The sequence below is a fragment of the Malaya genurostris genome, unplaced genomic scaffold (genome assembly GCF_030247185.1).
Source record: "Malaya genurostris strain Urasoe2022 unplaced genomic scaffold, Malgen_1.1 HiC_scaffold_25, whole genome shotgun sequence".
Taxonomy (NCBI): Eukaryota; Metazoa; Arthropoda; class Insecta; order Diptera; family Culicidae; genus Malaya; species Malaya genurostris.
In genome coordinates this window covers 80,356-94,972 of record NW_026682655.1, presented here as the reverse complement: position 1 = coordinate 94,972, position 14,617 = coordinate 80,356, and the positions used below count along the sequence as shown (strand labels likewise).

At 36.2% G+C, this 14,617-nt stretch overlaps 1 protein-coding gene across 1 annotated transcript; it reads left to right on the top strand.

Moving 5' to 3' along the window:
- The first annotated feature begins 3,332 nt into the window (after positions 1–3,332).
- LOC131439962 (lipase member H-B-like) lies at positions 3,333–14,092 on the top strand. Its single transcript, XM_058611087.1, has 4 exons — positions 3,333–3,465; positions 3,524–4,131; positions 12,794–12,950; positions 13,013–14,092. Exons 1-4 carry the CDS (start codon positions 3,374–3,376, stop codon positions 13,092–13,094), a joined length of 939 nt encoding a protein of 312 aa, XP_058467070.1. The 5' UTR covers positions 3,333–3,373; the 3' UTR covers positions 13,095–14,092.
- The last annotated feature ends 525 nt before the right edge of the window (positions 14,093–14,617 follow it).

Below are 14,617 nucleotides of genomic sequence, written 5' to 3'. Positions count from 1 at the left end.
ACTAACGCAGAAGGCGATAGCACCCAGTCGACGCCGTTCTATTGATCAACTGTCATCATAGACGCTTGGGGAGGCATGAGATAGAAACTTGTGAGGATTTACTTTTCTCACCAATTGACGACCGGCTCTGGAAGTACCATAAATAATGACGAAAAACTCTAAAGTGGAACTTTCTTCGACTTCTCATGAAATGTTCAATCGATTGTCAAACTTTAAGATTGAAATTCGATACGATTTGCAGTTTCGGTATTACAGGGTGATTAATATCTCAATTCGCTGTTTAAAACAACTACAATTAAAATAATGTCATGAGAGCTAAAACACCGAAGAATATCAATGCAAAAAACACATGCGGTTTGATAAAAAACGTATTATCTCACTGCTAGGTGGTTAATCACGTTTTACCTTTTTTTATATATATAAAAAATAGGTATAGAATTCGCTCAAACTTTCGAAAAATTTTCCGAGGCCAGGAGGGCCGAATGTCATATACCAATCGATTCAGCTCGACGAACTGAGCAAATGTCTGTGTGTGTGTGTATGTGTGTGTGTGTCTGTATGTGTGTTGTCAACTAAGAGGTCGAGATCTCAGAGATGGCTGGACCGATTTTGATCAAACTAGTCGTAAATGAAAGGTCTCCCCGTCACCCAGAACGCTATTGAATGGTTTTGAGATCGGATGTTTACTTTTTGAGTTATACGAAGTTTTATGTCAAAATTTTCAGCTTTTTGACAGTATCTGTCACATTTGACCTTGAAAACAGAATATGTTTCCAGACTTAGATTTCGCTCGGTAATACCTATCCAACAAGCCATAGATTGTTAAAATCCGTCCATTTTTAACGGAGATATCAATATTTTTGTGTAAACGACTTTTCCCCTTATTCCAGCAGTAGAAGTTTTGAGCACTGTATGACAAAGAAATGCTTGGGAGCAACGGAAAACACGATTTTTATACTGTGACATACAATTGTGTCTAAGTGCCCAAAAGACTGTGTACAGCATAATTTTTCATGACAATTTGCCTTGGACCGATTTTAGCACGGTTCGTTTTTGGCAACATAATCGTTCGAATATGACATTTATAAACCAGATGATATCAGCATTTTCGAGTTGAAAGTAATTCCATAATTATATTGATTTAAACTACTTACGGCAATAAGCTGGAAGAACATAACTTCCATATACCATACGACTCAGTTCGTCGAGATCAGCAAATGCGTGTGTGACAAATAATTTCACTCAATTTTCTCGGAGATGGTTAAACCGTTTTCTACAAACTCAGATTCATATGAAAAGTCGTATACTCCCAAACAAGGTTCCTGAATCACGTTTGGATCCGACTTCTGATTGCGGAACCACAGGATGATATGTGAAACGAAATTAAAATAATGCAATTAATTTTTCTCGTAGATGGCTGAACCGATCTAAGATTCAAATGAAATCTAAGAATCATCTATGATTCAAATGAGAGGTCTTAAAATCCTATAAAACCTCTTACTTTTTAGTCAGATCCGACTTCTGGTTTAGAAAATGCAGGGTGATTAGTATAAAAATGTACATTTCACATAAATTAATCAGGTTTATCGGGTTTGCAGATTTGGATAGTCGATTGCCAAATAAATTTATTTCAGTTTGAGCGGTATTCGTTTTTGGATTCGGAATGTACCCCCAAATTTTAATTCGCACTACAATTTCTCAAAGATGTCTACACACTGCTCAGGTGAATTTAACTGATTTCGGCTACACCGATTTTAGAATTCCGGTTCCAGTATCGAATCGATTCTCAAAGCTCAATCATTTTCTCAAAAAAGACCAAATCGAACTTCAAAAACAAATATTACAGGACTTAAGGTCCCATACAAAATTGGTGAATTTTATCCGATTCTGGAATTACAGATGATGAGTTTATAAATTTCATGTAAATTGTTTGGCGTAATAATTTATGGCCATTCGAATCATTTTGGGCTATGCTAATTCCTGAATACCGGCTCTGAAAGTACCATAAATAGTGACGAAAAACTCTAAAGTGGATCTTACTTCTACATCTCATGGAATGTTCAATCGATTGTCGCACGCTAAGATTGAAATTCGATATGTTTTGCAGTTTCGGCATTACAGGGTAATGAGTGATTAAAATCTCAATTTGCCGTTTAAAAAGACGATAATTAAAATAATGTCATGAGAACTAAAACACCTAAGAATATCCATGCAAAAACACATGCGTATTGATAAAAAAACGTATCATCTCACTGCTAGGTGGATTAATCACGTTTTTTCTAGAAGAAATGAAATATTGTGCTCGTTCACATTATTAAAAAATATGAAACCGCGGCACCTTCACGCGTTGAAAAATTCATTATTTAATATTAAACATTTGATTGTTACAAAAAACTCAATTTGTTTAATAAAAATTCCCAAATAAAAAAAAATGTGAACATTTCCCATTATTTTTTTCAAATTTTTAGGTGGTACGGTTGATTGAAATATCGAATAGATAGAAAATCAATAGAACTACTATATCCCTATAAATATGCCAGTTGAAGGGTTGAAAATTTTATAATTAGCGTTTTTTGGTTTTCGACTCTGAAGGTTTCTGACCCCTGTTCTAAGCTAATGAACGCATATCGAATTTATAATCACTTTCACTCATGTACTTTTGATGTTGCCCTGCATCTCTTCGTCTTATCATTCAAAATTTTGAGTCTAAAATTTAGATTGTTCAATTGCTTCCGGAACGCCCTAAAGGCTACCAACAATTTAGTACCACCCGCTAGTGCTTTTTCTCGTCATATCTGCTAGCTTCACTGTTTTCTCACTATAAATCATGAGTTTAATTTACACTCTATTTACATATCGTATTGTATCGTCAATTGCTGGATGAAAAACTGCGGCCCGCGGGGAGCACTCGCACTGTGGGCAGTCACTTCCCGGAGCGCATTCGTGAAAGGTTTTGGTCCATGAGTTCACTTTTCTCCTTGTCCAGTTCGATATCATTTTGATTTTTACCCTATTTCGTTATCCAACTCACCCTCCTGGCAAGTTTTCGTTGAGTCGGGCGAATAGGTGGTGGCCCATGTAGGTCTAGCTGAATGCATCGTCCGCCAAACTGTCTGATGCAGAGACTAAGCTTCTAGTCCGTACACACACAGTTGAGCAATATTTGAATGGGTGGATATTAATCCTCTTTCGCTTGTTCATTGGCCCCTTACATGCACCCACATCGTAACGGCATGAGAGGTGGGACGTTCTAGTCACATGTATAACAGGATTAATATCGAACTTGGTTTTTTTGTACTTCTTTCTTTTTTCATGCTCTCGTGCAGCTTCCGAAGCGTTGGATCAGGATGAATTGTTAGCTAATCGATTGGGAATGGTTCTTGGGGCTTTTGGAAATACGCTATCGCAGATTTTCTTCGGTACGGACGAGGTACGGTCGGAGGTTACCTTTTGGTGCTCAAATTCGTAAGTATTCCGATTTTATTACAAACATTCGATAAAAAATGTCGAAACCTATTTTCAGAGATCACTTAAATTACATGCAGGTGTTTGTGAATGACTTAAATGTGCATCACAAAATAGACGTCGCCAAACCAACCATGTTTCTCACTCACGGTTGGACGGATAACGTCAACAGAACTTGGGTGAGAGAAATCGTCAGCGATTACATCCATCACAATGGCGGTAACATTTGTGCAGTAGACTGGAGTCACTTGGCGCTGGTGGAATACAATCTGGCGGCCAGAAATACATGGAAGGTTGGGCGGTACCTGGCCAAATTTATACAGTTCCTACTTGCGGAGGGTCTCACCATTGAACAGGTTACATTAGTTGGTCATAGTATGGGAGCCCACATTTCCGGAATAGCTGGAGCAGCACTGGAAGGCAAGGTACCGATGATTATTGGCTTGGACCCGGCAGGACCGTCGTTCACAAAACCTTCACTCGTGCCCAGTAAGAAGCGGCTGGATAAGAGCGATGCATTGTTTGTGCAGGCTATTCACACCGACAAAAACATTATAGGAACGTCGACTAATGTCGGACATCAGGATTTCTATACGAACAGCGGTGCCAGTCCACAGCCAGGGTGCGAGTTTCCGCTGGTTAATAATGATACTACAAAGGCGTACCGTAAGTTTACATTTAGAATCCTTCTTAAACCCTTTTAAAGTTCAGCTTTAGAGTTGTAAAAAAGTTAATCGAGCGTCGATTTGAAAGCGATTTAATTACTAGATAATATTTTTTTCAGCACAATGTCAAGAAATTTTTGCTTTTGAATTTTCAACCACTACTAAGAACGATTTGTGTTTTACTCTTTGTTAGGACTTAGAATCGTCTTGAGTTAGTATGATCGAGAAGAAAAAACTTGTGTGCAGTGTAGTGTGTGTTCTGTTGAATTAGTTTCCGTAAATAAAGGTATGACAGCAGGAGAATGCCGTGGTGACCAAGCACAGCGAAGAATGCTTGGTTCTTCTACTCAATTGGACTATCTCTTCATATGTTTTCATATGCAGGGCAGTTTAATCGGTAAAACAATTTCCTCGGTTAGGAGTTAGCTACGGGTTCGAGTCCCGTTTCTGCGGTAACATTCTCGCGGTTTTACATAATTGCATTCGCATGTAAATTTTCCAATCTGTTTTTCCTGATAGATACTGATCATATTCACTACTAAGAAGATTATTCTGTTGCTGCATCGTCACTCATTCAACACTCATCACTCTGTATTTCGAGACCTCGATGTTGGATATCGGTGAAATTAAATGGATCATGGGATTACAAACGCACTTTCCTTGAATATAACTTAATTGAAATCGGTGTTTCTAAGAAATTGATGTGATGTTCTATTTCGAAATTTTTGATCGCTCTTTACGGTGGTTTTACTACCGCTATATTTGAATTATATTGGTTCGACTAAAAATCAACAGCTTACTGAAAAAGTTTTTCTCCTTATAACATCTTCGCCTAAAAAACGCACTCTTGAAATGGGAGTATTTAGGGGAGACCGGGGCTAGTAGGGCGAGTTTCGCTTTCGGAATTTCTGTACTCTTTCTGGTTAGACATTTTGATAAACGCTTTGCTCTGTCATGAAGATACACCTTTTGAGCACCTGTGTGATTTTTTTCATTCCTGTATGAAAATCAGAAAAATAGTTATTAACAATTGAATGCGGAGAAAAAAACCCCAGAGCCGGGGTAGGTTGGCCGAGTTTTAAAAAATATGTGAGCACATGAATTGTACCAATAAACGTTTTCATTAGTTAAACAAGACTGTATGCATCATTTTTTATGTAAGTACGAGAAAAAACTCCCCTTCTCGGTTTTTGAGTCTTTTTAACTATTCTGGAATTAGTTTCGGCAGCAATAGTGAACTTTTTCAGTTTCCCTTCTACCTCCTCCTCCACTAGCGTTCACGCTTACGCTTTTTTCATGTTTTACTCCTCCAATGCTACTTTTATAAGAAAAGTCGCGATTCACGACTTTGACGCTCCTCCGAATCAGTCTGCATACTTGCCTTGGGGGGGAGAGGTCTGTTATTTTCAGGTTGGCTAATATCTGCAGCAGATTATATATTGATGGACGAGTTTTGTTCGGAGTTGGGTCAATCTGCGAGAAATCCTATCAGGAACTCTGAATGATAAAAGTTTTGATAGTATTTGATTCATAAAATATTGGAATCATATTTTCTATTAACAATTTCCAACTTTTAATGATGCTAATCTCTTATTTCTATTTATCAATGATTTTAATTTATTTCCTTTACTTATTTCTAATGTATATTTTTTCTTGAAATCATCATCATAAACTTACAATCCAATTCCGTCCAAAAAAAGGATAACATTTAACGAATATCCAAGTGCACTTTACTCTAAGCTAAAATTACAACTCGGTCAACCAACCCCGCACAAAACTCGGCGAAGCTGCCCCAATGAATGTTTTGGAGAATAATCACGATAAACAAAAATAAAAGTAAGGTTGTACTGAAAACCAATATGCCATTTTGTAAAGTTTTGAATACCCTTTCGAATAGTACCACGTTTTTGGAAATCAAATATAAATTGATCCACAATACACGTATTACTTTACAACAACAGAAATTTACTCATCAGTGCCGACAAAAGAAAAAACGTGCTCCTGCACAAACGACAACACACACGGAACGACCGAAATTAGCTCTGCGCCTAATTCGTATTACTGTTTTTGAATTAGTTGATTTTAACAACAAAATTTCCAAAATAACCATAAAATTAGTTAAAATTGAGAATTTACTTTGCTGAAAAAAACTCTTATTTTTAGAGAATGTGTTTAGTTGGCGAATATTCTGGACACAAACCAGCAATATTTCAATCCAGTACGAAATTCTCATTGACAACAAATTTTGTTATTAAAATCAGAAAATTTCTTTCCATTTATCTATCACCATCATTACTGAAGGACAGAACAAAGAAAACAAAAATGAAATTGGTTTTATTAACAAGTTTATTAGCTAAAAACTCATGAGAAGTGTCAAAGCAAAACAATCCATTAAAAATCTAAAAGGGACAGTCTTGTTGAAACTGCTTGCAAATTGTTTAGATGTTTTTCGCATGTGTTACGATATATTATATTATATTATATTATCATATATTATATAATTTCTAAACCGATATGTAAAAATGACGTAAACTGTTAGTGGAAAGTGTATTTATTCAGAATTTGTGCGCATTTAAAGCGATTGTGCGTAATAATGTTTTTACGGGGAACAGTGAAGTGAGTTTCGAATATTGCACTCTAATTGTATATGTCAAATGATGTTTTTTGTATCTTCCAACCTTCTGGGCTACGCTGTCCGGTGTACTACTTGTATTAGGTTTTTGTTTTCCGAGTGCTCAAAGTTTTCAGTGAGATAGTCAATTTCGCGAAGTCGAATGAAGAAAACAGCAATTGAGAAGAAAAATGTTCAAAAAGAAGTTTATGTTTCGCTCATGTCTTTTTTTCCAATACAACATCGTATTTATACCTGCCAATATAGAAAAAATAATCGTGACTGAAATTTTTTTCGGTAGTCGTGTGCCATCTAGTGGCTAGTAGTCATTACGGTGTTAACGTTTTTTCGGTGACAGAGCGCCATATAGCTGCAAATGGCAGAAACCAATTCAACCATTTATGTTGGTTGAAAACAACGTTTTATTTCTCTAATTCAACTAAAAAATTAGTTGAATGGATATGAAGCGTGCCTTAGCTAAGAAATGACAGCACGTTTAATTGGTGAATTTAACTAAAATAAATAGCCATTTCAACAAATATTTTATTATTATTAAGGGAATTACAACTAAAAAATCTAAATTAGCAAAAGTAAGATTTTTTTAGTTGTCTCAAAAAATAACTAACTAAAATCAGAAAAGCAACTAAATTTTTCGCCAAAATGCTGATTTCGGTCTTTCCGTGCAGAAACACCTAAAATTACGTCGCTTCTTGGGTGATCTAATGGTCCACCAAAATCATTATAGATGTCGCCACTGCACATAATAGCCTTTTCAGAAAAGCTTTCAGCGATGCCTCTCCATACAAAAGTTGGCAAAAACCATAAATACGTCGATAAACGTTAGCTGGATGATTTTTTATTAATAATTTGAGGTCTATGAATATATTTCCATCTTGATAATGTATGAAAAAATATTCGATCCACCTAAAAGTGACATGATGCATGGACCGGAAAATGACGACTTTTTTTTAAATAAATTAACTTGTGTATTTTTATTTATTTCGTGATTGATTAGGAGCTTTAACTAGTGTTTCAAATAATGATTAAACCTGAGTGGGAAATGTATACACAGAGAAAAAAATTTTTTTTTTGTCTTGAAAATATCTTCTTCAGAAGGGCTTATCTTAATATTTTTATTTTCTGATATGTTGAAACATACAACTTATGTAGTTTATTGCACTATGATTGAAGATGGGAGAGTAACTATCAATGAAGTGTTTTTTTTTTTGTTTTTAACAAAAATATTATTTTTTTCGAAAATGCTCTGCATTTTGCATTTTTTAAGTTTTTCGACTTTATGAAAAAACACAAACACAAGTATAAAATAATATTTGGTTGAATACTACCGCTTTACTAATAATAGTGGATTTTTATTATGTGAAAGTATCTTATTAAACAACGTAAAATGGAAAATGACGATTCGTGGTTTGAATTTGAGAATTTTTATATGGACTACAAGAAAGTTTCGGAGAACAGAAAAAGTGCATGTAGTGGGATCAACTTGGCGCTATTTATTATGAGCTACTCAAATGCGTTTGGACATAGCATTTCATGAAAAGCGGATGCAATATGAAGATCTTCATGGCGTAGTATTTTTGTTTCATGACAATGCAAGACTCCATGCTTCGAAAGTTGTAACAGTTTTTTTAATAATCGCTGCAACGAAAAGTTCTGCCCCAGCCGCCATTTTTTATCAGACATTGTTTCATACGGTTGCCATTTGTCTCCAATCCATGGCGCATAACTTGTCAGGTCAGTTTCAAAAACTACGACACCATCAAAAATTGGATCGATTCATTTGTCGAATCTGAGGAAATGGAATTTTTCAAACGTGGTCCTACCTATATAGAACTCTAATCGCAAAACATCGTCATTGCGCCATATATTTTGTATGGAAGGATGAAAAGAAAGTTTACAATACCCTATCTTTGAGAGGATATGGAGAGATTCTTTCTTATTCAAAAATTTTTATACTTTAAACTGTAATCCTTCACTTATCTGAGAATTCAAAAAATTAATACAGTGCAGGAACAAAATAAATTTATTTTTTGGATTTCTGCCACCTTGGCATCACTGTGCGGCCGTTCGGCCAACTAGCCCCAGTCTCCCCTACTCATCACTCGGTAATTTCGAAACCGGAGGTCGAATCTGGACTATGGGACTATATTATATTAGGAAGGTAAAATTCGATGTCTTCCCTTAAAAGCAGAATGTTTTACTTCAATTCCTCGTGGTCCCATCCAAAATATGAAACCGCTTAAGGGGGGGATTCTATTTTTTTTTCTCATTGATGCGTTTAATTCCTAACATCAGTTTTTCTTCACCATAGCATGGGGGCACTCTATGAAACGGTAGAAAATATGATCCATTTTCATTATTCTAGTATACAGAAACCGAAGAAGGCATGAAAACTTCTTTTGAAGCATCTGTAGATGTACGTTTCAGGATAAGAAAAACAACTTTTATATACTAAAACTATTAAAGAGATACGGGGGACGGGTATAACGTGATGGGATAGTCGATGCCTTTCACGTAGCCCACCTGGGTTCGATTCCCAACCCCGCACATAGGGTCAGAAAGTTTTTCTGGTCCGAAGAGACGAATGACCTTAAGGTTAAAATCTCTATAATTGAAACATAAAAAAAACATATTAAAGATTGCAAACATATCGAGCATCTCCCGAGACTAGTTTGAAAAATCTTCCCGCTTACACGATATCTTTCGAAGTTAAACTCTGATACATCCAAATAATATATAAAAATGATCAGTAGACTGGCCTTAAGTGTATGAACCTCAGCTACTATGTGAATGTTTAATACTTAGCTAGATATAAACATACAAATATGTTTGTAAGAAAACCAATGTGTTTTCTTGTTGTTTTTATTAAAACCAATTTATTTATAAGGGAGAGACCGGGGCTAGACCGGACGAGGGGTTCAGCCGGACTGCTTAAATCTCTTATAAACCAGCAATTAACATAAAAACACGATTTTTTGGTTCAAAATTAACTTTATTCATCAACGTAATCTCCATCAAGAGCAACGTAATCATTCCAGCACCGCTCTAACATTTCAATGCCACTTTTGTTGAACGATTTATTTTTTGCCGGAAAAAAGGCATCAGTTTCAGCGTACGAAATTCATTCCAATTCCATTCGTACGAAATTCATGTAGTTTTTCCATTGTCTTGATTAACTTGTGACACGGTGCGTTGTCTTGTTGAAACATTTTTTTTTGCTTTTCTAAATGCGGTAGTTCCTTTGCAATTCAAGCCTTCAAATATATATATATATATATATATATATATATATATATATATATATATATATATATATATATATATATATATATATATATATATATATATATATATATATATATATATATATATATATATATATATATATATATATATATATAATATTCACAGTTATTGGCATTCCGTTTCTCAAGATAGTCGATAAATATTACACCACGCACATCCCAAAATACCGAGGTCATACCCTTTCCAGCCGATGGTTGTGCTTTCGGGCGCTTTGGACGAGGTTCACCAGTTGCTGTCCACTCAGATGACGATCGTTTTGATTCAGCAGGGAAGTGATGAATCCATGTTTCATTCATTGTCACATATGAACGCGTCACATATCGATGAAAACTCGAAAAAAACTCATCCATTTGTACAGAACCTGCTGCCAATGCGTCAAGATCGTTAATCGCAAAATGATCCAAATTTAGACTGATTCTCTAATGAAAGTAGCATTGGAGGAGAAGAAAAATGAAACCAAACGTAAACGTACGCTGGAGGAGGAAAAGCTAGAAGCGAGAGCTGGAAAAAGCTCACTAATATTACTGGAACTAAAAAAATAAAATCTAAAATAATTATGACTAAAAGGTGAGGAAGTTTTTTTACGTACCTACATAATACAAAATGACGCATGCTAACTTTGTTTTCACTTGTAAACGTTTTCCATTGATGCATTTTATGTGTTCCACATATTTTTTCAAACTTGGTCAACCTACCCCGCCCCACCGCATTTGATTTTTAATGATGTTATTATTCAGGTATGAAAAAAACACCAGGAATGTGCTCAAAAGGTGTATCTTCAGGACGGAATTAACCGTTTATTAAATAGTCTAACCAGAAAGAGTGTACAAATTCCGATAGCAAAACTCGGCCAACCAGTCCCGGTCTCCCTTACGCTTTTCACTGGATTTTTTTTTTGAAACTTTCTGATTTTGGGGTTTATTCTGTGCATTGTAATGACGGTCTGGTTTGTGCTTTTACATGTTCATTTCGTTCTGAATACAGTGCTGTCCTGCTGTCTAAATACGTTTATTTGTGCTGATATATCAGTAGAATGCTTTCGATTACGTGGAAAAACAAAAATAATTACGTCCCGAATGTGAATTGTCTGAGCGGGCTAAACTAGACAAAAAAGTGGATCTCAATCGGACTCATAATTTCCGACTTAAAGTTCTCATCGGATTCCTGAAACATGCCGAAATATTCCTTATGATAAAAAAAGAACCGAAATTTTCATTTTTAAATTCCTGCGCTTGTCCAATCGGTAAACTTTTATTCTCACAACGTTGGCAATACTTTTATACACATTCTGTCAAATTTTGATGCATATCGTACGATTGGTTTTTGTTTGGCGTCTATACAAAGAAGTTGAAAAATTTTCGTGTGGCGATTTTTATAATGGATGGTTTCGGCTCGCCTTCGAAGCGCCATTCGGTCGATTGTTGTGCGGTTTCGACGTCATATTCATAGATCCACACCTCATCACCAGTTATGATTCATTCGATGAATGTGGGGTCACTATCTGCGTTGGAAATTATTTCTTTGGCCACATCAACACGACGCTGTTTTTGAATGAAATTCAGCTTTTTTGGCACCAGCCGAGAAGCGACGTGTTTCAAACCCAAAACATCAGTTAAAATGTGTTCGGCTAATCCATAAGAGATGCCCAACAACACAGGAATCTCTCGAATCGGTACAGAACGATTTTGCAACACGATTTGCTTCGCCGATTCAATGTTTTCTTCGGTAACAGGTGTTGTTGGGCGGCCAGGGATCTCATCATGATCCAAGCTTGTACGACCACCTTTGAAGCGTTTATACCACTCGTATGCCTGTATTTTTCCTAGACACGATTCACCAAAGGCCTTTTCTAACATTTTCAACGTTTCGGAACACTTAAATCCATTTGCAACACAAAATTTGATGCACGCACGTTGTACTAAATTTTCATCCTTTATAAAAATCGCCACACGAAAATTTTTCAACTTCTTTGTATAGACGCCAAACAAAAACTAATAGTACGATATGCGTCAAAATTTGACAGAATGTGTATAAAAGTGTTGCCAACGTTGAGAGAATAAAAGTTTACCGATTGAACAAGCGCGGGAATTTTAAAATGAAAATTTCGGTTTTTTTTTATCATAAGGTATATTTCTGTTCTATTTCTTATCACTTATTAAAACTGGAATTACTATAAATTCAAGCAAAACGACCAGTACATGTAGCATGCATATTTTTCCAAACCACAATTGTAACTGAAGGTTGAATCTACACGAAGGTATGGATAACTTGCGTGAAAATCTAGGTGTAATGGATGCTTTATTTCAATTTCCATAAAGTGTCTGGCTTAGCTCCGGTCTCCCTTACATGTTCACGCACTTCTTTGTCCAACGTCTTAGAACATAAAAATAGTACGCAATGTTCAAAGTACGACTTTAAAAATATGAAATTATATTCTTGGGGGCGGACCTACAATGAATCAATGAAAATATTCCATGTTGGTTGTCGAAATCTTTGCTCATGATTTAGGAAGAGATGTAATAGCATAACGTGCGCAAAGGTACAAAATTTCAATCAACCTAACAGATGAACCTTGTTTGATATTTAATTTTTTGTATCTCGAGTTATAATTCCGAAATAGCACTGTACGGCAGCCAGTGTTAAACAACTTAATTTAGAGAATTTCAACAACTCCTAGAGATTAGAGATAGGAACTGATTCGTTTGTACATTTGTTCTATTTTCCGTAGTGCAATTCATCTGCAGCCACTTCAAAGCTGTCGAGTACTTTCGAGCCTCGCTAAATCGGCAGAACATTTTCCTAGGAACGAATTGCACCTCCTACTACTACTACCGAAAGGGAGAGTGCGCCAACAATACGCGTGCCGAGTTTGGACTGTACAACAGGTGAGTCGATTGAGATTGTGAATCCTGTTTTCGCCGACTACTAATGAGCTCTACAATTTCAGTAAACTAGCTTTTGGCCCGCTGTTCATCTCCATAGACAAAACCGTGTATCCGTATGCTAAGTCAATAGCTAGAAATAGATGAAGGTTCGTTTTTCTACTCCGTATGTGGATGGAGATTTTCGGTGAATTTCATTTGTAGAGAAACTTCATGTTAATCCCCCAGAGAAGAAAAGCAGCAACTGCAACTATTAAAAGGCGTTAGAATGTTGAACCGGTTTGCCTATGCTTGGCTTTGTTGAACCCGACGGCGATGATTTATTAATGGAGAAAATTACTTCCTGCTTCGGATTTTGTAGCTCTCAGTGGCGTTCCGTTCTGGGACTGACTCTATATAGTCTGACGTTAGACAGCGACTACCGCCTTACATTCCTTTTACCAACGAACGGCAGTGGGAAAATTGGAGCGGAAGTGTGTTATCATGGTCTATTATCGTGTTTGGATGATGTAAGCCGAGTGTTTGGCCATTCGAGGACGAAAAGGACACTGAAGAGTGCCTTGTGAAGTGCGTATAATTAATACAGGTTTCCGAAGTGTGGTCTGGAAGATTAATGTATTTACTAGAAATTTGAGGTGGGATGAAACATTTCTTAGGATAGTTACTTACGATGGTTTGTGGATGAATGTCGGTAGATGTTTGACACAGTAAATTAGCTATTGTTTCTTTGATTCAGTCAATATTTTTCGATCGTGACGGCCATAAATCTTTCCTACCAGACAGTCATAACAAACGCCTACATTGTTTTACCTGCTTTCCGATCAGAAGTGAACTTGCAAGCTCCCTCCCTTAAGCGCTTGCAGAGTAAGGAAAATGAAAGAAAGCCACCCGCCGGACGATAAATCTTGTGCCAAACTATAAATAATAAACAGTTTATAACTAAAGTTGTTCTTACCGCGTAGTTTATTTTCGCAAGCGAGAGTTTACCTTTTCATAGTGGTTCACATGGCGAACCAATTTGGCTACTATCGTGTAATGCAGATTTCAGTGTTAACAAAATTTAAAGAAGCAAATATTAATACAATGTGGCATGGATAAATGAGATCATTTGCTTAGTTAGTTTAAAATTAAATTTGAATCGTAATGGAGCAGCTCAAAGTTTGGATTTTGTAATACAAAAACATTGACTTAACCTATAATCCCACGGCAAACTGTCATACCTTATTATGTTTTGACGTTGGTCAAAGTCTTTTTGTTCTACACTCACCTGGGTGCATTTTCAAAATTTGTCACTTCGAGAGAGTTACGAATTTTTTTTCAGATTATTTTCCCTGTTTGTGTGCTTTCTTTAATTATTTCACTAGGATTTAGTTTATAATAATCCATGAACGGAGACACATCGTGTACGCAGACCGCCATCTACGTTAAGAGAATGAAACCACATTCTAACAGACATGACACCATAAGTGAATTCTTCTAAAAATAAATTTTCTTGGGGCACTAGTTCCACCTATATTGAACTGCGCGAACTATTTACTGTCGGTACACCCCTTGCGTAATGTAAAAATTTTTAAACTGGTTGGTTAAACTTGTAGTCATCTAGGCTATTTTTAATCTTGTTGATAATTTTCACCCGAAATTAAGTGGCGGCAGGCCAGAAGCAAGTAAGT